The sequence below is a fragment of the Falco naumanni genome, chromosome 6 (assembly GCF_017639655.2).
Source record: "Falco naumanni isolate bFalNau1 chromosome 6, bFalNau1.pat, whole genome shotgun sequence".
NCBI classification, from domain to species: domain Eukaryota; kingdom Metazoa; phylum Chordata; class Aves; order Falconiformes; family Falconidae; genus Falco; species Falco naumanni.
The window spans coordinates 3,034,352-3,059,480 of record NC_054059.1 but is presented as its reverse complement, the minus strand read 5'-3'; the positions used below and the strand labels follow the sequence as shown (position 1 = coordinate 3,059,480).

Below are 25,129 nucleotides of genomic sequence, written 5' to 3'. Positions count from 1 at the left end.
TCAATGGTCTTAAAGGTCTTTTCCAACCTAAATGATTCTATGATTATACAATTCTATTATGTGAAAGTGCAGACAAGTGTATGCATTTAAAAGAAATAGAGAGCTTGTGCTGTAAAATAAATCAAGCCCCTAAATGTCAAAGAAAAAGTCAGTAACTTAGGCTGTTCCTTTTGTTTTAAAGATGTCTTTTTTTTTATATACTTCTGCAGTTTGCAATAAACTGAGAACTCTCGTATTTCAGGAGTTTGTAAATCAGTACTTAAAAAAAAAAATATATCAGAATCCTATAAATGGCTTCAAGTTGAGTTCCCAAAATTTTGGAAACCTTAGTGCAAAGTTTTGTTACAGGAAAATTTTCGCTTTTACAGAACTAGAGAAGATTATTTTTTTTTTTTCTCTAAAGGATTGATCACTTCTCACATCTTAAATTCTGGGGGTTTGGATTAGAACAAAAGATTGAACAAAACAACCTTTCAATAATGTAAGTAGAGTTTACATTCAAAATGCAACTAAAAAGACATAAAATTTAAATAAACATGAGGCCAACCACCAATAAACTGATGCAAGAACAAGTGCATGTGAAGGTAAAAGAACACCTAGAGACTACACTGGAAAAGGGTGAGGACATCCAGTTTTTGGTACCTGTCTATATAGCAAAAAAAGAGCTAGAAAGGGCTGGTGAGATGAGCTGTGAACAGGGAGTGAGCATTCCTGAAGGACATGGTGTGAACACGCTATGGCAGAATGGCAAAAAAGTTCATCCACTTAAAGTTATTACCTAGAATTTTTTGATCAGGTTTAAAGCCACAGTTTTCAACCAGGTCCTTCTTTTGTGTCATTGAGCATATTAGATCTCACAGAAATAAGTTCACTGTTATTTGCCATCAGAGCATAAAAATCCACTTACTCTGCCATTTTTGCATTGCATATAAAAAGAGCTGTACCTGCCCAGTACACACTGGGAAAGACTGGCTGATCTGGGATTTGTTATGAATTTTCCTCTAATCTCAGGTTTCCATTCACCAGCTTATTTTATTGCTGCCTGCCATTGTTACTCAATTAATATTGTCAATTAAAAAGCAGACCCCATTAAAGTTAATGTCCGCAATACAAAAAAATGCTGAAGCAGTGGAGAGACTGGGCCAACGTATATGTCTAATAAACTGACAAAGTAAGAAATTCCTTATAAATGTGGGAACCAGTCAATATCAATAGAGATACTTAGTTATAGATGATAGAGACAGAAGCCATTCAGTGCTTATTTATTGTCAGAACATTACATGGCAATTTGATTTGATAGTTTGTGGAGTCTCTTAATTTTTAGTTCCCAAAGTTCTACTGATTCAGAGAAAGATTTACAGGCATCTACACTCTACTGGAACAGAAAGAAATTCATAACACTTTCTCTATGAACATCACAGATCTCCTGTGACAACCAGTTCTCTTTTGTCACTGGCTAGCTCAATATGGCTATAGATTTTGAAAGAATTACTTTTATAACTACAGAAAAATAAAAACACTACTACATAATTCTGTATTTTTTTTTAATACAGGCAAGTGTAGATGAGTCTAAACCCCAAGCAAATAAATAAATACATAATCTTTTCGTTCCTCCTTTCAAATATCAAAGATGCAACTCAGATTGAGAAACACTAAATGTCAGTCATCACCCACTTACTTCAATCACTATGAAAGATTTCTGGTATGTTACGAATACTAATAACTCACAGGATCTTCTACTCACCTGTCTACAATTACATACTCTCAGTATTCACATAAGGTAACATGGGTCATGGCATAATCCTTGTGTAGACAGAGAATAGGTTTGGGAGAATTGCTAAAATGCCATTTCAGTGAAATTAAGATATGGGACAAACAGAAGGGATTCCTTTTTACACAAGCAAGTTTATCAGATTTCCTAAGTCAGGGTTCACATTATTCTCACTGGTTTCACTGGTGTTGTAACGCAGAACCCCGGCATTTAGACCTGCAATGAAGCAGAAGTGGCTAAATGCAGCTTTGGGTGCTCGCTGACAGGGTAGTTCCCAAAAGTCCACTCTGTTGTTGCCTGACCCTGAAAGTTCAATAGTTACTGGGATAGACAGAAAGAGAGGGATTGGCACCTCAGAGCTGTAGTTTGATGCCAGAGCTTACTGCAGGGAACAGTGGGATAAAAAAAAGGAACGGCTACTGTGGGACAAAGGCTGAAAGTCTCACCTCATGACACCCTGTAGTCCCATGAGTAAGGCAGTGTTGAAAAATATACTAATACCGGTACAGCATTCATTTGTTTTATCTTCCCCATCTGGATGTTTCTCCGTTCACTCAGACTGTTCCCTGCTCCGTACGCCAGAGTTGGTGGAGGGTGTTGCTAAACATCCAGCTGTCCTTTTCAGTGTAGATGGACGTGCCTAATCTGCATTTATAGCTTCTCTGAGGAGGGAGGCCATCTAAGAGGCTGAAGGCTATTCTTAAATGCACTTTATGGATCTAATCCTTAACAATTTTTCACTCTGAAGGTTGTATAACCACTCTGTGTGAACCAGTAAGCAATAATAAGGTCTAAACTCTATTTTTAAGGTTTCCAGTTAATAAATATAAAGGCCAATAGCTTGAAGGTTTCCCTCCCCCCTCCTGAAAAATACAGAAGTGAATTATAGCAACTGGGCACTTAAGTGTGTGCAAAGATTCCTGGACTGAATTAATTAAAACAAGACTTAAGCAAAAGTACTTTTATTAGTAGTAAAGGGAAATGTGGTATCTAAGAACCGTCAGATGAGAAAGTTTGATACAAAATGATTTTTAAAAGTTAAATCAGAAGCTGCCTGTAAAGAACTGTAAAATGATTTCACAATTTTGAATGCCATTTGCAATAAAGTGGTGATGAAATTTGATAAAGCAGAAGGAAATGCACGAGGGAAAAATAAGTCTAACTATACATACACAGGCAGGGACTACAAATTTACTATTGCTTGAGAAGAAAAAAATAACTAAATAATATTAGACAGCTTTCTGAAAACATCAAGTCAAGCACTCGGTATCAAGTAGAAATGTGAAACAGGATATCTGGATGATTAAGAAAGAAACTGTAAACAAAATAGAAAACATATATATATATATATATCACTGTATAAATACACTGTATCGCTATATCACTGTATAAATACATCATACACTCTTATGTTGAATAGTTCATGCAGCCCTGGTCATTCTATTTCAGAAGAAAGAAGGGCAAGACAGACAGAGACAGAAGGAGGAAGCAAATTCACAGGATCTAGGACAAATTCAGACTATTAAACATAGTGTACCCCCCAGATTTAGGAAGCATTTGAGCTGTACATATTGGATACAGAGCCCTGAAGATGTCTGGAAGTCAACAGCTGAAGGTGTCCCTAATCTGATGGGGAAAACGGAGGCCTTCTAACAACAGGACTGTACCCCTACCAGGCAGGACACCTGCCAGGTACACAGGGCTATGTGGACTTGTGGTTTGGGTCAGTGCAGCTGTTCTTACTTTAGGCACAGCCAAGTATCTTCTTGGAAAAGCTGACAGGTAACAATAGGAAAGGATTGGCAGGAAAAGTATAGGCAAGGTTAAAAAAAAAATAATTACAGGCAAAATAACCATGCTGTCCTTTACTCTCAGAATACATTATGATACTCTTTTTTTTTTTTTTTTTTTTTTTTTTTTTTTTTTTTTAATCCCAGCCTTTTTCCTTTAACTCCATCTGGCTACTTCCAAAATCGTGCATTCAGTTATGTGTCTGAACTCAGAAGGCAGGTCAAACTGCAATTTCCAGAGTTTATGGCACCTTTCCCAATTGTTTTTGTTTGTTGGTGGGGTTTGTTGTTTTTTATTTTAGTAGCAGAGGATGGGAAGATGCCACACAGTGGAATCCTCTCTGAGGGCCAAGAGACAGGTACATATGTCTTCCATATCTGCTATCATGCCAGAAGCAGGGGCAAAATTATGCAAAATTTGGAGCTTGTCTAAATATAATTAGTAGAAATATTAACTAAGTTTTGATATTGCTTTATGGTGAATCCATTATTGCAAAAAGTTGTAGGCAACTGAATTAGTGGGGTTCTTTCAAATACATAAAAATAGATGTAAAAAATTCTCTATTATGGGGAGATACTACGACACTGCTTTGCAAGCTCTTCTTTTAAATGATACAAAGACTGTTATAAAACTTTGAGCTACATTTGATTGTAGAAAGAATTTAAACAGGGTAGGTTTGGTAAGTTGACATCACAGCTATATGATTTAATTCCAGTATTCATTCAATAATGGTAGAGAGAAATTACTGAGGTGGGCTGATTCTTTAAGCACTGCTGAGCATTGTCTTAAGTCTCTGTACCTGGTGTGTTCTTTAGTAGCTGAAGTTGCTATATTGACAGAATAGGTCCTGTAAACTTCATTACTAAAATGGTACCCTGAGGTGACAAGAGTTTAATTAACTTAAGCAAAGTTCAAATTGAAGACAATTTTAAAAAGTGTACTTGGCCATTGCTGCCATTTGAGAATCCAGTAAACCACCATTTGACAAAATCTTCAAGAAAATGATGGACAAACACAAGCAGTTAAAGAATTTTGGTAATATTTCAGCTATGACTTTCAATTGTCTCCTCCTCACCCAGATGAATTATCTGAATCCTATCCAGAGTCTCCAAGATATTCTTAAACGAGGTCGTTGTCTCCACTAGACAATACTTAAATCATTCCACTGCTAGAAGAGACTAAAAATGGGCATCATATTGATAAGGTGTCACAACAACCAACTTGATATCACTCTGCTGTACGTTCAAGATGAATGACTCATGCAAACTGTGTTACCCTGAAGGAGAAGAAAAATTTATCCAGTGCTGTTCTCTAAAACTTATAAGAAAAAATACAATGGGTAAGTACCTATAGTACCCTAAACATCAATACTTTGCGGTTAGAAGTACCGAGCAAAAAGTGTCTATGTATGCCAAAGTAATAGAATACTCCATTACCAGCAGTAGTCTCTCAGCTGTCATCCCAGTACATGTGCCAAGCTAGAACTGTGTCTCAAAACAGTTTCACTGGAGACAGAAAGATCTGAGCCTTTCCAGTGTGCTTTCCGATAAACTTTCACAGGCAAAATGGAAGAGATGTGAGGAGGATATAAATGGAGACACGGTCTGCAGCAAAAAAGTGACTTCCTGTTAGCAGATCTAGTTAATAATTCCTAAAGAAGTTGGCAAAATGCCTTTTCTCAGGGAGACATAGTAACTGGTTTTGCTCTTTGCAGCCTAACCATTAGACATGTCTGATCACTGAAGCAGAGAAGAAGGAAGTGAGGAAGAGATTAGATTGGCCACTTTGCAGCTTTCTTACTCCTGAAGAATTCTTACCTTGAAAATCAGGGTAGTTTAAAATATCTGACAGACTAAAAATGGCAGTTTTCCAGTTTCCTTGTAAAAACAACACCAATTTTCTAGAAGAAAAACAAAAAAAAGCCAATCCAACATAATGAAAATAATTCCCAAATTTATCAGAAATTTTCATGAAAAGTTATAAAATGTATTATTTTCCAGTGAGCAAAATCCCCATTACCATTTTCTGTAATAATGAGACAGTTCTAAAAGAAACTGCTCAAATATTTTTCTTCCCTGTTTCCGTTTCACTGTGGGCGTTTTTATTTCTGCTTCTTTCTGATCTAGAATGAAAGGACATTTTAAAATGTCCTGGATTGGCTGAAGTATTATAATTTTGCTGAGTATTTGTCAGCAAGGGCTGTTTGTAAGTAGTGGCAAAGCCTCCCATTGATTTGTCTGCATGAGAAAGGCTAACAGGATGCTCTATGCTGCTTTCTACCAGTAGCATCGTCAGTAGGAGTAAAGCTGTATCATCCCAGCTTAAATTTCTTCCCCAGCAGGATCTCTGGAAATGTTTGGTTTAGCTGCTTCTCCTTCTCCTTTACTCTTTGATATACATATTTTGTGCATAAGAGGGGGGCTAGAAAGAAGATGGGGAAGCAGGGTTATGTTAGTGTGAGGAACTTCCAGGGCAGGCTTCCAGGGCAGCTTTGCGGGCTCTTCTCTCCCTAGCAGCATCGCCATGTCCTGCTTCGCCATCCTCCTTAAATCATCATGCTCTTCAGATGTGGTCTTTCATTCTTGGCATTAGTCATAATCCTCAGCTTGTCAGGTGTGTGTTCTGGCCTCTCCCATACACCTCTGTTTACTCTTCCTCCTGTTGCCAGTCTGTTCCTCCCTTCTTCTCCATTCCTTTCCATGCTTCTTTTCTACATTTCCATTCTCTAATCCCAACTACAGTCCTTATGCGCATTAAAAAAATGCCTCATAGCGTTCACTGTGCCTCCAAACCAATCTCATGATTTTATGGTTATAACTCTTGTTTTGCTTCCCCTTTCTGCTTCCTTTGTCTCCTGCCATTATGCCATTTCTATTCAGGCTGTCATCTCTTCTGGAAAGGGACTTTTCTTGTTCTCTGTTTTGCAAAGCACCTGGCATGTTTTTGATTCTGTCAAACAAATAATAACAACAGATATGAAATTGGCAGTGCAGCAGAATCCTGATATCAGGAAGTAATAGAGGCAAATTACACTATCATTCTCGTTGCCATGTATATACCACTACTTGACAAAAATTCTCATTGACTAGCTAGGTAAACATCAAAAAACCCAAAGATTCCCAAGCAAACACCTCTAACATGAAAGAAATGTAGTTTCATGTTGGATCTCAATGACCCACAGGGTTACACTTCACAATTTCAGTACTGGAAATAAAGGAAATGAATGAGGTGCAGTCTTTCAGATGGGTGTTTGGGTATAAAATTAAGGACTGGGAAAAGATGTAGGTAACTCCTTAAAAGAAGGAAGTAGGAAAAGAGTGGAATGGGTGTGTTCAATTTAAACTCTGCTTTGTTAAAAGAGCATACACATGGTAAGTAGATTGTAGCATGTAAACTAATAGACTCTCCTTTAGCCTAAGTGATGCTACCAGAAGATCTCAGCATTTCTGAAGAATCTAACAAAGTATTTTAACTGACTTGTCCCAGTCATTACATTATCATTACATTATATTAGGCGCCCAAAGACAATGTTTATGTTATCTGTTGCCAACACCCCACCCCCCACCCCCGGAGTTTAAAAAAGGAAAGGAAACAAAGAGATGTGGCTTTTTCTGTATGTTTAGTGATGGGCTAGCCATATGAAATCTCTGAAACAATATAGCTTTAGGACTAATGGATATAGGCCAGGACTGAATAGAAATTATTTTACATATGGTTAGCAATCTCTTAACTAAATTATTTGAAAATTCCTGAGAGAAAAGTAATTTATTACAGATGCTGAGACAAGCCAATGTAACACTGACACTAAAGAAAAATAAACCAGCAGAGGAATGTCCCCCTGCCATACCAACCAATATCCTTACAGTTGATTCCAAAGTAGTATCTGTCATTCCAGCACATGGATTAGATTATTTAACAGTGTGAATCAAAGGGAAGATAGTCATTCAAGAGAAGAGTATTCTAAATACATTGTAGCATGCCATACATCTCTGTCACCAAACTGGACAAAATGGGAGCAGATGTTTTATGATAAGCTGAGAAGAGGACCCGACAATATTAATAGCCATAATGTCTGAGGCTTAGTAAACAAAAACCAAAGCTAGAGAAAGCAATCTGATGGAGGGACAGAATGTTTTTTTCTGTCTCTAGCGTAGTGTCCTGGAGACTAATTTCACACGAAGGGAAGGTATTAACTAAGCTAAATCTTGCTTCTATTAGGTTTTTTTGCACCTGCCCTTTGCAATCCTAGTAATGCAAGGAATGTGTGAGAAAAGAAAGCAGGAAAAAGGAACGCTGAGGAGAAATCCTTTCCAAAAGGAAGGCTTTTTTTGACTTAGGAAACTGATAGTTTCTTTTTACTGTTTTGAACGCAAGTAAGTCTTTGAATTAGTAAAAATGATTGATATGTGAATTTATTCAAAGCTAAAGGCAAATTGCAGTCACAAACAGCACATAGATGCACAGATATTTAAAACCCCAGGTTACATTTTTATTGGCTCTGTCTCTACCGACATTTTTTGGTCAGCACCAGGATGAAGTTCTCCAGATCAAGAGACTCATGAGATAATCTACGTATACCCTGCACTGTGGCACTTCTCATTGCCAAGAACTGGTTTCAGCAGAGCAGAGACCAGGTGCAAGCTAACAAGTATGAAACATCAACAAATGGGAGATGAGGATCCCTATGTGACACATGGCAAATCAATTCGATAATTTCCTTGCATCTGTATGACCTACCTATTCAGTATCATAATGTTTCATTTCTAGCTGCCCTGCTGTCCGATGTCATTCCAGGCCTGAATTAGATACTCCATCTCTCTGAAAAGAGATGGAAACCTAAAACAGTTTGGAGAAACTGAAGGACCATCAAAGACAGCGGATAAACCAGTTGACAAGCTCTGCTGAGGTGAGAATAGGGCTTCAGTTCTTGGCTGAGATATCTGTACGGTTGGATTTAGTACTCGTTTGTCCCGACTCTGATGCATGCCAAGGCCATCCCTGTGTTCAATAACGGGACAAAACTAACACGTGCACAGGTTACCACTGACACTGTAACTGTCACAGGAAGGAAATCCAACAAGAACTAGTTCTCAGAGGGTGCTGGTATGCCATCATGTACTCCAGCAGTAAAGCTGGATGTGTCCTGAGGAAACTATTTTCAGGGATTCACAGACCCAAACCTTCTCTCGATGTAGATGCTTAAATTAATCCTTTCAACAGGAAACACATGTAAACGAAGGATCAAAGAGATCATATGCATCTTATCCAAGAGCTGAGCAATGACAGAAGGATATGGAAAAGTACAGTCCTTGCAGACCAGGCTGTTAGCTCTGCTGGGACATGACAGGACACTCAACCACTTCCAAGAAAAAAAACCCTCCATTTTACGCAGAACAACAGCCTCCTCATTCCTACAGAGGTGTCCTAAACACCAGTTTCAGAGTAAGAAGGAGGGGATTTCTGGATGGGAAAAGTGTTTCAGGAAAGAAAGGTTGTAGAGTGCAGGAAGGAATTTCAGAGGTAGTTTTGTATTAGACTTAGCCTAACCAACCTTTTGCCAGAAGAAGCTGCAGCTCAAAGTGTTTGGCAACATATGAATACCTAGAGAGTCTCCCCCTTCCCACACAGAGGTTGGAAGTATCATGTTGGCCGCCTTGTAATACCTTTCCACAGTCCAAAGCTGTAGAGTCAGTTTTAGCCTTTCTGTGCTTTTCTCACCCCAGAGAGATGTAAAGTTTCCATATGTTCTCAGAAAAGAAGGCGCCATTCATCAAATCACAAAAAAATGTGAGCCTTCCTGGGAACAGAGGTAAAAGGATGCCAGACAGAGGTTACATTTTCATCAGCTATGTATCTTGAGCTACAGGTAGCCATGACACAGCTGTCAATAGGCATGAGGGCAGTCAGTTTTTTGGCTTGTTCTGGCATTTATGCTGGACGAGGGGAGAGAGGGAGCTTAGTAACAACTGGACATCACCTCTGTGAGATCTCTCCATACATTCAGCAAGTGGCTTCTACCAATTCACACCACATTCACCTGCTTGCTAACGCTCACTAACCTTAGCTAACAAGGGCTTCCATCACCAAAAGGCCTTAAATACAAACCCAATGGAAACAACACAATAGAACTTATGGTCTAAGCACTGCCATGTGTAGTATACTGCTTTGTGAAAGTATGCTGTGATGGCTCGATGACAGACATGCAGATGTGTAACTGTATGCTAAGATATGTGGTTTCTGTTTCTCTGGTATCTAAAGTGAAGCACTGTTAATTTAGACCTGAAAATTCAACCTTAAATATTATGCAACCACTTGTAAAAGCATTGCAAAATATATAATATCCATTCCTCTAGGATTTTAGATTAAAATAACTTGACAGCATCTGATGTTTAAAGAAAAAGACAGATTCAGCTTTACACAATCCTATTTCAAAATACAAGCATAAAAATAATATTAACTGCTTTAGAGGCTTACTTCATAGGGTTCTTTTTTTCCTTTTCCATAATTATCAAGATAATTTGTTATACTGAAAGAAGGTAATACTTCTAGGGTATATCTTCATTATTTTTCAGCAAATAATTCAGAAGCAGATAACACAGGTAAAGCATTAGTTTCCATAAGATTTTCATTAATTCAGCTATATTCGTTTCATAAAATCCATAAGAAATAGCTTTATGATAGTATAAAAGAATGAGAAAGGAATTTTCCCCCATTCATTATGGTATGAAATCCCAGAAGGCAACTCTTTCCTCCCACTGCTCTAAAATAGTGCCCTCACCAGGTGTTTTGATCTCTGCCATTCAGCTCCCTCTTAGATTGTACTGTCATTAGAAAGATTTTTATATTATTTTAAACATACTTTGTTATCTTTTATCATTGCTGTTACTGGGCAGTTCACATGTAACACTGGCTGATTCAAGTCTTCTGAATTCAACACACAGCCCCTCCCCCATACACACACTTTTGTTTCCTTTTGTTTTGACCAACACTAATGACTTCGGCACTCTTAAGTGCAGATCACTTGGAGTGATCACCCTGACCCGTAGCTTGTTGGTCATAGATAGACGTTGCATTTATTGTTGTGCGGGTACCAAATGTTCTTTCCTCACGGTTACCTCCTACTTAAGCCCCAGTGAAGCATGGGTGCCGCTAGGTACGTATAAATGACTAATGCCCGCTGGGGAGGAATGGAAGTAGAGCATAATGCAAAAACCAGTCTCCTTCCTCTTGGCTGGGGAAATACCCCTCAAAACAGAGGCACCTCTGCACAAAGGGACAAACGTGGACACCCGCAGAGGGACTTTGTTGTGATACTCAAGTACTGCAAGAAAGGTACCCTCTGGGAGACACCTCAGCGTTAGGCAGTTTTATGGACAGCAGGCAGCTTCTGGCTGAGATCTGCAGCAGACAGCACAGTCTATCTGGGATGCTGTTGTCAGCAACTAGGAAGTATCAAAGAGAATTTGTCTCTTGCACAAGTTTAGGTAATGTAAGCATTGAGGCGATTTTTTCTCTTGAAAAGAGCACTACAAAGAAAAGCCTGAAAGCTTTTTTTTTTGCTTTTGTTTACCCCCTCTTTTCCCCACCCCCCCTTCCTGCTCTTGGCAGTGGATGAACAGGAGTGTGTAGAGAAGCTATATAGCAAGGTGCGGCCTTTCTCTTCACAAAAGCAATCAATCGCTTCTCCATAGTACTGAGGCTCAGCAGTATTAAAGGAAAATCCCCATTAGGAATCCGTCTCAGTGCCTTGCTGGCCCAATTTCTTCCTGTAAGCTTATTGACCTGGATTTGAATCTAAACCTGTCTTCTTCTTCAGCAGCCCACGAGGGTACAAACTCTAGCTACTGGAGAAGACGACACTGCTATTTTGGATAGAGTAATGTAAGGGAGGACTTCAAGAGCAACTCAAGTAAGAGCCCTGGGATGAAATGGGCTGAGGGCAAAGGCTCTGTGCCACAGAGATCCTGAAAGAGAAATACAAAGATTGCCCAAAGTCACCCACAGGTCGAGCACCTCATCTCAGTTTCTCCTCTTCCACCCAGAGAGTCCTCTCTCACCCCATCCAATCCCATTCTCCCCTTCTATTGTCTGGACCCATCTTACTCTTCCACTGATCCCGCATGGAAGTGCCAGTGCTGCCAAGACCAAACAATAAATAGTGAAGACTTGGTCTAATTCTGTTACAGATTTTTTTTTTTTACTAGTTTTTTCTTATGGACTTCTAGATTTTGCATTTGTGGTCTAGTTTCAGGCACAGTGACAGAGGATATCTACCACCCAGAAAACTCCACACATTGGTAAGTGGAGCGTTTTACTGAAAGCTGCACACACAGATTTCCCATAGACCCACCTCTTTCACTTTCTGAACAAAATCCTAACCACCACTTAAAAACTGCCATTTCTGAGTAGCCTTCAGGAAGTATCAGGATGATATTACTAATTATATTCCAGGCAAATCAGGTTTCTCATGCAATTTACTACATGCAACCTCAGTGGGAAAACACATCCAATTTACAACTATAACTGGAAAGAACACTCTGGAGAGAACTAATCTGAGATTCCTACAACTTCTTACTCTTAAGCTACACATGCATTCTTGGCATAGGCTGGTTAGTCCCTGAGGAAAGGCAACTGAAACATGTTTTGCAGGAAACATCTTGAAAATGGACAATGTAGCCATTCAGGAAGCCAGTGGAAGCTGGCATAGTAAAACAGGTTGAATGATAGTCAAGAAATTGCCTGAGTAATGTTTCTACAGACATGACATGTGAGGGATCAACACGGACACATTATATCTATCGTTCTTCAGTCTAGCCTCCTTCAAGCCAGATTTGGATGTACTAGTAAAACTAATGGATGATTTTTCTTCTTTGTGAGATGGCATCTTTTGGAGCAGGAAGTTTGTTTCTTTTGTAAGAGATAAAGTCATGGTTTTCTTGGTAATTCTAAGGAAATAACCTGAAGATAATTTTTATTGCACTTGATAGACCTTACAGGTTGCTCAGCTTTTTTTTTTTTTTTTTTTTTTTTTTTCCCCCACAAAAGAGGAAGGCTTTAGTTATGGACCTGGGGCTATAATGTCTCTCTGGTTTATAAGTGACTTTAAATACTCAGTCAAGGAACTCTCATACCAGCAGCACACAACATAAGTCTTTGTGCTTAAGCACTGAGTGTGGTTTTCAGTGTTGGCCATATTATGATCCATCAGATGACCTCTGAGTTGTAGTATTTCATTACTAGTATTAATTATTATTAGCAGCACAGTTCTACAATTGGTTATTTGGTTCAATTAAATACGGAAGCCTTGGTCCATGGATGAATAGGTTTTCTGTTCCTCATTTAGCTCTTCTGGCACTAGACATTATGTCTTGTTTTGTCCAAGATTCATTTGGCTGGCTACACAAGTTTTGCATGGCTGTATCACATCTTTTTTCACAGTCTATCAAGACATCAACTCTTTTTTTTTTTTTTTTTTTTTGACTTGTTGTTCTTTTTTTGGTCATTCTAATTAGCCATTAATTTCACGCAATTTGTATTGTATCAGCGCTAAAATCTGCTATCATTACTCTAGACTTAAAGAGAACTACTCTAAAACCTTCTGAGTGTAAATATCATCAGAGTTCATGTTTTATTTTCGGGCTTTTAATGTAAAATTCTCCTTTCAAGTCTCTTTAAAGTCTGCTTGAATGAGCTGTGTATTACCAGTGGCTTTCCCATCTGTCTCAATTTAGTCTCTTTGACAAATTCCAATCTGGCCTGAGGAAAAATCAGAGTACTGAAACCACTCCACATTAGATTATTAGGTATATTTTATTAACAGTGTCTCTTTACTTAAAAAATCTTGACACTCCTTAACTCCCCTGCCAGCAATGTCTTGCGGAGCCCTACGTCTTAGACTCACACATTCTGAATGACTTCATCCCCCTCTCTTTCCATTCCCTCCCATCTTCTGACTTTTCACTACGTACAAAAGTGAGGGTTTCTTTTTTAACCCTTTCATAATCTAGCTGGAAATAATCTACAGTCTGTACAGCATGCAGGCTCCACATGACTTCTTTCACTATCAAACTGCCTAACCCTTACCCACCATGAAAATGCACTGAGAATTTAACAGATTTTATAGACACACTAGTTTTGGCCCTTGGCCTGTCCCAAGAGATTTTACTCTAAATGCATGTGTTAACTATTGCAACTTAAAAATCTCACAAAACCAAATCCAGAGAGGAAAAACTCTCACAAATGTAGCTTGCATTCTGCCACTACTCTTTTATCAGGATATTGCAGATGTTGTGCCTATGGTTTAACCTCTTATATTTTTCAAATTCCTATATGGAATGTGTTACAAAAATGGTGAGCCCAGCCATACTTTGGGTTTCGCAGGTCATTTGTTGGACTGGGATTTTCTTTCTTGTCCATGGTTTTTTTTTCCCCGAACTTTTGTATTACCTCCACCCTCCCCTATGTCTCCCCAGTCCTTTTTGCAGGAAATTTAATTACAGAACTGCCTATTCCCAAGTAAATAGAAGGCTGCACTAGGCAAACAATAAAGATCTCTGTTTAAAAGTAATTGTTGGCTATGCTTGACAAACCTTGAGGGAATAGGAGAGAAAATACAGGCTGCTGCCCGGAATTTCTTGTTTTACTAGAAATTAGTTTGAAGCTAAGAATTTTGAGTAGTCTTGCCCAAATCTACCATCTACAAATCCATTCCAAGTTAGCGGGGGGGGGGGGGGGAAATCACCTGTTTCTCCATATCAGTTAATTCATCAGATGTGCAGTCCTAACAGATCCTGAACATGCAGGAACCCTGCTGTGCTAGTTGCTCAGCAAATCACAGCACTAACGGCCTGATACCCCTGCAGCACGTGCTGCCAGATTTACCGTCAGGCAAGAATTTGTATCATACTTTTCTCAAACTGGGCTTGTCATCCTGTCTGGGAACTGTTCTCTTCCACAAGTACCCCAAATGTCAGTCATTTAAAATAAAATAAAACAAACAAACAAACAAACCCCACCAAACCCCAAACGCATATCATGAGCATACTGCTTTCTAACTGCATGAAGGGAAGTAATGCATTAAGGAGCGTTAGCTCTAACAAGTCACATATATATTTTTGAAAGGTGAAATGACCCTTTTTGGGCTGAGTTGGCCTTCACATCTCACAGATGGTCAGTGGATTGTTTCATGCCATTACTGGGCAACAGAATGCCAGCTGAACCCACCCTTGTGGCAGGGTGCCTTGGCATCACTTGGTATTATAGGTGTAGTGACATGATAACCATCTCAGTAGTAACCCGGGAGTCGCAGAATTTAAATCAATCTCAAAATTGCTATATATGAATTATATTAGAAAGTTAAGGACAAATTATCATTTTTTATTTCAACTACTAACCAATAAATGTAAAAAAATACCAACAACAAAACAAAAATAAACCCCTTCATCCCCCACATTAAAGCAATAGGTTTTGTAACATTCAAAACAGTGGAAACTATTTACTGTATATTACTATTAGTGGAGAAAAGCAAATTTAATTTAAAATCATTTTTTCAAACTCCCTCAGTTGATGCCAGATAACTCCAGCTTAAACAAATATAAAAAACTCATTTTAAATGGAGAATAATACAGACAGAGCTCAATTATTGAGATATTAAGGGCAACATTCAATTTGAGATACATTTAAGCATCTTTGCCTCCTGGAGATTTTCACATGACAAGGCTTTAGATAAACATGATTTTGCAAACAGCAACTATCATATCTGATCACATAACCTCTGTACTGAAGCAGTATGTCAGCAAATATTTCGGATTATTTAAAATATTAAATAACTGTAATTTACTAGGCAGGTCTTCCTCAGAACAATCACAATTTTTTTCAAGAATTAATACCCACATACAAAAAAGCATTTAGATGATCTGTTACAAATCTTGGAATAAAAAAAAAAATAATCACCTCTCTCTGTGATAAAGCCCAGTTTAAATACATTCTGGGACAGACTGGCAGTGGAGGATCTGCCTTTCTATGACACTCAGCTTGCGGGGGGGAAACTGTAGCAGCCAAGGACATATAGGGTAGAAATCACCTCACCCAACTATCTAGACATTTGATGCCTAATTTAAGCTAATCATCTGGGGTCCCTCTACAGGTAATGGAGATAAGCATTCCCAGAGGGAGATTCATCCTGCTTGTCTTAGGCACATCTCTTTTAGATGCTTGTAGATGGATAAAGTCAAGAAAGATCAGCCTCACTGACAGCCTGATAATCTGTCTTAAACGATACACAATATCCAAATTCAATAAAATTAAGCCAGAACTGAGATAATGTCTTTGTTTCATCATTTAGCCTTTAATTCTCCCTCTGACCCAACTTTTTCTTCCGTTCCTCCCACGAACATCAACTTTCTCTGGCACTTTATTTTTCTTACACTGGACTATGTTTTCCTGGAACCTGGGGAACTGCAACCAACATCAACATGTTGCTGCTCTACCAGCTACAAATCCATTTACGTGCATGTGCTCTAAAATCGCAGTAATGTTCTGAACAGATAGATAGGAGTATTGATAGCGATTGTGCTTTCTGGGTCTACTCTACCACTTTCAAATGTGTAAAAATCTGTGGCAACATTAAGGCAGTCAAGGTGTATAGATGAATGCTAAAATATATTTACTATTCAAAGAAGATGGCTTAAATCAAACAAGGAAAAATAAGGAAGAAATACCATTAGGGCCCTCACTTTTGCATGTGGGATCCCCAGTCACCACGCACGCGTTGAGGCCTCTGTGCTTCAGAACATTGATTGAACAAGTCCTAAAGGTGAAGCCTGGCCTCAAGTCTCTTGCAGTTAGGGTTAGTGGGTTCTCAGCAATACCAGCATTGCCGCATCGCACCTTGAAACACCGAGCCCTCAGAAACAAGAGCCAAGATTTATAAGGAAGCAGGTGTCTGAATTTAAGCCCCCTAAATTCACAGCTGGGTGCCTAAAGCAGCAGCAAAACTGACAAGCACCCTGTGCAGCTGCCCACAGATGCTCACCCCAGTACCGAGGCACTTAGCATTTGTTTCTACACAAAACGGATGTTTATTAATTAAGCGTGTTCCAACGGCTACTCAAAGTGCCTTGGCCGAGTGCTTGTTTGCACTAATTTCAATATCGGGCACGCAGTCTACTCTGTGTCTTACTTCTACAGTGTTTCTAGAAAATTAATTTTAATAGTTAAAAAACCATCTTGAGCTGCATACATGAAAATAACTCCATTTCTACTGAATGACAATCTAATATGAAATAAGAATATTCACCTTTTTTTCTTACTCTGCCCAAATCCAGGCAATAAATTAGGCTTCTCAGCATGACTGTAAAGTGCTGTGAATTGTATAAACAATCATATATGGACACTGAAAAATAACCCTTATGCACATTGCATTATAGTTCCAAAAATATATTTACAGTCTATTACAAAGATTACAAATGGAAGTGTCTATGTAACGGGATTATGCTAGTTAAAAGCTTTTTACAGATTTTCTTCAACAAAGGCAGGGGGGACAAAAAATTAGTATAACCAAACTGATTTTTCTAATGAAACAAATAAATAAAATGACAAATATAACACTGTACAGTGATCTAAAAGGGGGGAGAAAAAAGGAGGGGAGAAATGATGCATTTAAGTTTTTGATAACTATCTTTGGTCCTAAATGTGGGAAAACACATTATGTAGCACTGAATATACATGTTTGTTTGTGATGCTCTGCAAGTAAAATAGAAAAATATAGTGCATTTTCAATGTATTCAGAGCTCACTACACATAAACGTGTGTACAAAACAAGACAGTATAAATAAAATTTACAAGTTTTACAAAGGAACATTTACAGGGTTTTTCTTTTGTTTTTATTTTTTTTGTGTGGATGCCCACATTATCAAACAAGACCAATTTATGACTGATCCCTGGGATCTTTCTCTATCAAAATCAATAGAAGCAGCCCAATTCTCTTTGGAAGTACAGCATTTCATTGCTGGGGTAGTTCACAATTTTCAGATTTCTTTTAAAGCTTTTCTCTCTGGTTCATATACATTCCTGCAATATCCGTAAAGACCTCGTTCATTATTGCTTACGGTAGTTAAATATTTTAATCAAACAATATTCATATATAGGTGTGTAAAAAGATATTCCATTCAGCAGCTATTCTTGCATCTGTGTTCCTGATGAATGACTTGTGTCTGTGCGAGCACACATATGCATGTTTGTTCAGAGCAGCAAAAGCTTGTAAAAAACCTGAAAATTTTGAACTGCCCCTTGCCTCATGCTCTACAGTTCTCATATAAAATCTATGTCCTTATTCTGACAGCTGGACTGCATACAGCTTAAACTCATACAAAATATATGCCAGCTATTTCTCTTCAGATTTGCTAATGCAGAGTATTGAAAAAAAATGTGGTGTGCTCAGATTAAATGGTTTAGATAACACTGGAGAACTGCATCCATGTTCTGAGACACGCCTACAATCACTTGTCCATTCAATGCAGTGTCCCAGCAAGTTTACAGTTGAAGATCTATGTCTTAGAGTATATCTCACTTTAACTCTAGTCCGTTAAAATCATCTTGCAAACAATTTGCTAAAAGTGCCTAGAACTACTTAGGGGTCATTATTGCTTTTCCTTTTTTTTTTTTTTTTTTTTTTTTTAATCTTTTATTTTCTTTTAAAAGATAGTATATGTGTAACCTTAAAAAATTCTTTAAAAAATATCAGAGCTCTTGGCAACTTGCATTTTCCTGACTCCCTGCCAATTAGCTAGCCATGTCAATACGCTACTGATTTAACAAAAGTAAATGGCACAAAAGGATACCAAAGTTTGGACAGATATACATTGCTTGGTCATGCTTCTTAAATCTCTAGAAACTCAAATAATCCTTCAGAGGTACCCAGTGTAGTAATGTGTCATAGAATTAGCACTAAAAAGGTCCAAAGATATAAACATCATACTAAAAGAAAGTCTTTATGAAGAATAAACACAAATGATTAAAAAAAGATTCAGAAATCACAGATTTAAGGAAAATATTTTGTTGAATTCAACAATAATATCATGATTTTATCTGACAAATATATTCTTTTTTAATTTTTTATGTACATTTAAAAAGTCTATTAGATAAAAAGGAGGTTAGAGAGCTCAAGGTGTTTGTATGTTTATTCAGGTAGTACTTTGTTTATTGTCACTGCTGTTTTCCTTGCCACCACTGGTGGATCCTAATTCCCTTTTCATAAATTCTGGTGGCACTTAGGAGTTCAAGTCTGTAGGTGCTTCTTGTAGCTCTTCTATTCACTGCAGGAAGGACCCAGGAAATCAAGTGTCTTCTAGCAGCACTTCATATATACTGAAGGCCAGTGCTGTTCTCTCAGTCTGTCACCTCCCTCATAAGGGAGAAATGTCTATCACACTTGGATGCCAGTGCCGTGTAAATGTAGCATTTGTGCTCTCATAGTCTGAATGCTGCTCATGATTTTCTTTTGATGACCAACCAACGTGATCCCTAAACTCATCACATCCCTGGGGAAGATAAATGCGTACATTGTTAATTTTTCAACTTAGACTGCTATTGTATGGTATTCAACTGTGAGTCAAAGCTACGTAGTGGTCTGGGCTACAGGTTTCTAACATTGAAGCTATACTGGAACCTCAGCTCAGTACTATGAAGTTCATATAGGCACTGCTCAACTTCTCAGCAAGGAGTGCAATTATATGGCAAATGTCATGTAATTACACTGCATGTGTCTCCACATCTGAGAATGAGGCCAGTAAGTTTTGCGCTATGATAATCTTTTATTGCGGCTTTTAAGGACAACCGAAGAAAGAGACACTTCTCTTGTAAAATACCTTGGGTGGCTTTCAGGACAAAGTTAGGTACAAAACCAAGACTTTGGGAATCACATTCTGCTTCCTAAAGAGATGCCAGGAGAAACCCTTTGCATAGTGGCCCGTTCCCCTCATGCAAATGAAAAAGAAGCAGCCGGTTCAGTTCCACTGCTACTAGTGCTACTGACCTAGTAGAAGCTTGTGGGCTCTGATGACATTCCCAAGCTATAGGCTGAGACCCCTAGTGATACCAGGCAGAAAACAGTAGGGTTGCAAACTTGAGAATATTATTTTTAGAAACTTGTTTAGAAACCCACTGCCCTCTGTAAGAGGAATTACATGTGTTTGGCAACCATCAGAACAAGAATATTGTTAGCAGGGTGCCAAGAAGACCTGTTTAAGATGGCAGTACCAATACAGGCCATGCTTGCCTTCAGAAAATTGTTTTGCTTCTATAGAGTTTTATCTTGATGCAAAGTCATTTCTTGCAGGACACAGGCAACCCCCAGCCAATTCGAAGAAAATTCCACATCTTCCTAGTTCGTGTCTGGAAAAAGGTCAGGTAGTGGAGGCAAAAGTGGTTATTTTCCTATAAATACATACTTCAAAATGGGCCACATTCTTCCTCAGATTCTAGCCATTTGGTGTTTTTTTAATTGGCCTCAAAAGCAGGGAAAGAAGTGATGCTACACATAGGTAGCAGGGTATTTGCCCTTTCATGGGATGCTCTAATATAACACCATCAGCTGCTAAACCAGCTGGCTTAATCCCAAGTACCATGTTTGTACTCAGGATAAAGTTTTAGAGTTGAACATTGTGTATTATTTTACCTAGAAATTCCCTAAATGCACGTTAAACATGTCCAGTACTAACTTACTCAATAGTCATCCTGGCAACTGATTCAAGAGAGTTGTAGCCTGCTGCTGTGAAATTATCCTTATATCTTTCCATCTTAATAGCTTGTAACCATTCGCCTACGGAGCAGAAAGTGGTAAAATCGGGAGTGTTCTGGTCCAGAAGAGGGCTAATTGGTCTACGGAGAAGGAAAAAGGAAAGTAAGTTGTTTCCAAAGAGAGTAAAACATCAGGGAGTATTTAGCAAGGTGAGAGTCAAATAAGTTTGGGGTACTAAAAATGTCAAGAGTAGAAAGTAATAGGCCTTTATACACAGCTTAGGTTATTCTGTGAGTAGCTTTTCACTGCTCTGTAGCTCACAACATATACTTCCTAAGCTTATTCATGTAAAAGATGAAAAGTCAGAGTGAGCAAAATCAGCCTAGTGGACTATTGTTACTAACAGAAAATCAACCTTATTACCTAGCATGACAGCAGCTGCAACTAAAGTTGCTGAGTAAAAAAAAGATGCTATTCTTTTAAGCATCTTGGAAAATATAGTAGTATCTATTCCCATTATTCAATTGGATGGGACAAAACAAAGACAAGGAAAGAGCAGAGACACAAAGTAAGTTGCTTAAGGTCACACAGGAAATCAGGCAGTAGAAGAACTGGGAGCAGAGTACAGGCCAGTTGATTCCCTAGTGTAGTGATCTAGCTAACTGATCAAAAGATTACCACAATCAAATAATTCACCTGAAATTTATGAAGAAGCCATTAAAATCTACACCATGAAATACAATGAGATGCAATCACTGAAAGGAGTTAAAAGCCAGAAAATGAAAGGTAAAAATCTAGAGTGTAGCATGTCAAAGTACATTGGCCAAGAATGAGTACGATTAATTACTATTTCTACTGTAGCAGTTCTTAGGGCAAGGGATACATCATATAAAACTACAGTAACTCGTGATCCTTGCCCTCCAGACTTCACAACTTTAAGAAATAAGGAAAACAAAGACTGCTAGTGGTGAAAGTGTGGAAAGCGTGATGAGCAGGCAGTAGTTTACTGAGAAATGTGTTAGTTCCAAGTTATTTACTTTATTTTGGCTATTTTTTTAAGAAAGTCCTTTTTGGCTTTGTTCAGCATGGTAAAAAAAGAAGGGCAAATGAGGGAAGGGAAGAACAGGGAACAGAAGGAAGGAGGAACTGTGAGACACACATGGAGTAAGTGTGAACTGGGAGCAGCCACCAAGCAGAACATCCAGAACCCAGCCACATGCACCATCATAAGAACACACACTAGAGCTTTTCTTACCTGCTACAGGTTCCCAGTGGGGTTTTCAAGCTGTTTGGGTTTCTAATCATTTTGTCCAGAATACCAACTATCTGCTCAAACTTCGGCCTTTCACCGCGTTCCTTCTGCCAACAATCTAGCATCAGCTGGTGCAGTCCTGCTGGGCAATCCATGGGTGCTGGCAAACGATAGCCTTCTTCGATTGCTTTTATAACCTAGTAGCCAACATAGTTAATTTTTCATCAAGGGATATTTAAACATATATATTGCTACTCAGTACAATAAATAAAGAAAGAAATAAAAAAACCCCAGAAAATCAATAAACTAAAATTTTCCATCAGTGTTGCAAAAATATGACTGTTGTTTTGACACTAGCCTTCCTGTTTTCAAATAATTTCCCTGACTTTATCTTTGGCCTTCTTACACATATTCTTCTATATGTGCAGAGCACAGCTGTATTACCCAGTCAGGTGAGCAGTGGGGAACAACAATTAAATTCACCGAGAGAGCAAAAGATAGATTGATAAATGGAGTTATTTCAGACAGCATTATTACTTGCCCCAAGGCTTTTGTGAAAGAGTGTGTGGTAGAACCAACTGTCTCGTAAATGGATAGGGATCTATGCATGCACATATAAAATACAAAAAGCCTGAAGATACTACAAAAGGATCCAAGAAAAATGTTTAGCAGACAGAAATTGTTAGGGGGAAAAATGTTGTATTCTATGTCTAGCCATGTTATATTAATGATAAAGTAGCAGGAATGTGCCACGTGAGAGAGGAAGACCTGGCTGAATGGTATTTTAATATATCACCTAAAGAGAAAATTAGATTTAATAAGAGATGCTGTTAGATGATGATGTGATTGGAGCAGAACATAAATGTCTGAACCAAGAATTACACCCACCCAATTGACTTCCTTAGCCAAGTCTATTTGGGTTTAAGCAAAAAATAAAAATGGGTAAAGTAAAATCACAGGAAACTGCTGTAAACCTTGAGGGCAGGATAAGAAAGCACATCAGGAAGCAAGGCAGATAAGAAAGGCTTGCGAAAAAGGGCCAAAACACCATTCATGGGGGATTTCAAGCACACTGACATTGACTGACATAGCAGTATTAGAATTGCTAAGGAAGGGTGCTTGCTCTTGAAGGGTAGTGCATAGGACTGTCTTCTTCCTCAGTTTGTACAGAAAGCAAGATCATAAGCTGTTCTGGATGTAGCCCTAGGAAGTAGATCTGGTATAATAAATAAAGTTGATGAATATTCGGGTTTAGTGAAAATAAACTCAGATGGAAAATATTCTATAGATTGTATGAAAATATGTAAAAGCAGTGGACTGCAAAGCAGACAAAACTGCAAAGAATACAAAATGACCTTCAAAAAGCTGGCTGCAGTCCATAATTGTATCAAAACATTTTGCAGAAATTAAGTGTTGTGAACAGAGAAGACATAGCCCGGTGGTAGGGCACTTACTGCAGGTTTATGTCACAGAATGCCCTTCCAATCTCATGGAAGTTGCTCCATCTCTTTGGGCCTTGGCTTTCTATCTGAACATTTAGAATAGACAATACTGTCCTACAACTCAAAAATGATGGAGGAATATTAAATTCCTGCAGCAACAGCCACACTTTGAAGAATGAGTGTGGTGACCGTTTAGAGACAGTGAAGTTATCTGTCAGAGAAGGTGAGGATAGAGGATTTATGCAGAAGAACAGGGACATTAGAAAAACAGTACTATATAGGAAAGAATATATTGAAAGTAAAATGTAAGATCTTTTAGAGTAGTATTAAGAGGAAAAACAAAAGAATGGCTCCTTACGCTTGAAGCAGCCGTGGAATAAAAGTGACAAGTAAGCTACAGTGTGTATAGGACAACTGGTGTGCTATGCAAAGTAACGCAGGAATTTCTGACCTAGAAGGTAAAAGGTATTAAACCCTTTGTGCATACTACATATGATTTACTACAAACAAAGCTTAAGAGGTCAGAAGGAAGAGACCACCAATGAGGAGTGAAAAAGTATCTGAAAGCAACAGCAAAACCACCACCAAAATATCTATGACCGTTAGAACTGGCAAACCATGTAGGTAAGACTAAATCCAAGAGTGTACACAATAGTGAAAACATGAATGGAAGGATCATGAACAGGACCTTTTCACATTCACTACAATCTTCAGAGAAACCTGAAGAGTGGTTAGAATCAAGATGGTGATATTATTTTTCAAAAGTTTTTGAGGATACTGCAGAATCAGCTTTTTTGATGTGTATTCTGAGCAAGAAGGATGTAACTGGGAAATATAAAATAATGAGCTAGCTAGAGATGGATGGAACTGCTGAGAATATCTAAAACACTGGAAAAACATTGTGAAATATAGACTAGGAAAGGTTTGGTTTTTTTGGTTTCTGTTTGTTTGTTTGTTTAAGTTTATACAAAACTTGGGCACTTAGAACTACAGGTGTCTAATCTGCTAAGAAAGGTGGAGGTGGGGTTCCAAAAAATCAGTACTCTGAGATAATGAAACAGACGCAGGATTTATTTTTTTTTTTTTTTTAAATAAGCAAGGCTACAAGGAGAACACAGCTGGAGTTCTTACTAATAGAACTGATTTATATTATTTACACTTCCCATAATTTGTTTTTCAATTTCTGCTTTTGCTGCAAAAAGAAAAGGTGACACTGCTCTGTTAAGAGTCAAGTATGCTTTTATCATAATCAGGCTATCTGAGGATGTAAAGTAGATGAGAAGAGGGCCAGGTCGGTTCACCATATATACTGGTTGCCAACGAAGAACTATTAAATAAGAGTAATTGGATCAGACAATATAATGTTATCACTCTGCTTCTGGTTATATAATAATATTAAATAATAATAATAATGGTAATAAATCCAGGTGTAGGTAAAAGAAAAAATACGTAAGCCTAAGCTCCTGCCCCTTTCTGAAAAGCTGATGTGCACTAGGGTCAGTAACCGAATGAGGGTAAGAACCAGCAAACACTGGAAGTCTAATAGGAGACCAGGGTAAAGTGCAGCAGTTTGAGGGCTACTGTTCCCAGCAAGGGTTAGACTGAGGGGAGCCCGCTGTTCGGAGAGGCTGAGGGAACGCTGTATATCTGTGCTCTACCCGCAGTGCCCCTGTGGGGAGCTTCTAGGATGAGTGGTCTTCTGGTGTACCCTCGTTCCAGGCTGCTGCTAAAGGGAGGACTTTTGCTTAAAAAGATATCGCAACACAAATTTGTACCCTCCATCAGTTTAAAACAATGACTTAAAAGAAGAGGGGCAGAATGAAAAAAATGCCATCTAAAGACCCAAAGTAAGGGAGACATATTTTTTAGGAGATCTAATCTGGTCTATGACTATACCCACATCCAATTTTAGGCAAAATGATACACGTCAGATATATAAACTGCCTGAGTATATATGCAAAATTAAAATAAACATATTTAGCATTTTTCATTCCAGCTAAATACTCCCATTGGTAACTATGAAGGAGAATAACTAACTAATCATAAGATTTTTCTAAATTTTTTGCATCATAAATTGATCTAGGGGATTGGTAGGATGTGCACATGTTTTGGGAGGACACATTTGAAGATCACAG

The 25,129-nt window shown here is 38.3% G+C and overlaps 1 protein-coding gene across 4 annotated transcripts in view; it reads right to left on the bottom strand.

The window, feature by feature from the left end:
• Positions 1 to 2,717: 2,717 nt before the first annotated feature.
• EPHA7 (EPH receptor A7) overlaps positions 2,718 to 25,129 on the bottom strand; it is a 169,170-nt gene continuing 146,758 nt past the window's right edge. For 2 of the 4 annotated variants that reach the window (XM_040598996.1, XM_040598997.1), the window contains exons 15-17: positions 21,556 to 21,749; positions 20,285 to 20,440; positions 16,984 to 19,101 (exon numbers count right to left, since the gene is read on the bottom strand). In XM_040598996.1, the coding sequence (XP_040454930.1) occupies positions 18,987 to 19,101; positions 20,285 to 20,440; positions 21,556 to 21,749 (465 nt within the window). In that variant the 3' untranslated portion in view covers positions 16,984 to 18,986. Of the gene's footprint in view, positions 6,512 to 16,983; positions 19,102 to 20,284; positions 20,441 to 21,555; positions 21,750 to 25,129 lie in introns of those variants that run through there. The other 2 variants (XM_040598999.1, XM_040598998.1) reach the window with 2 other exon arrangements.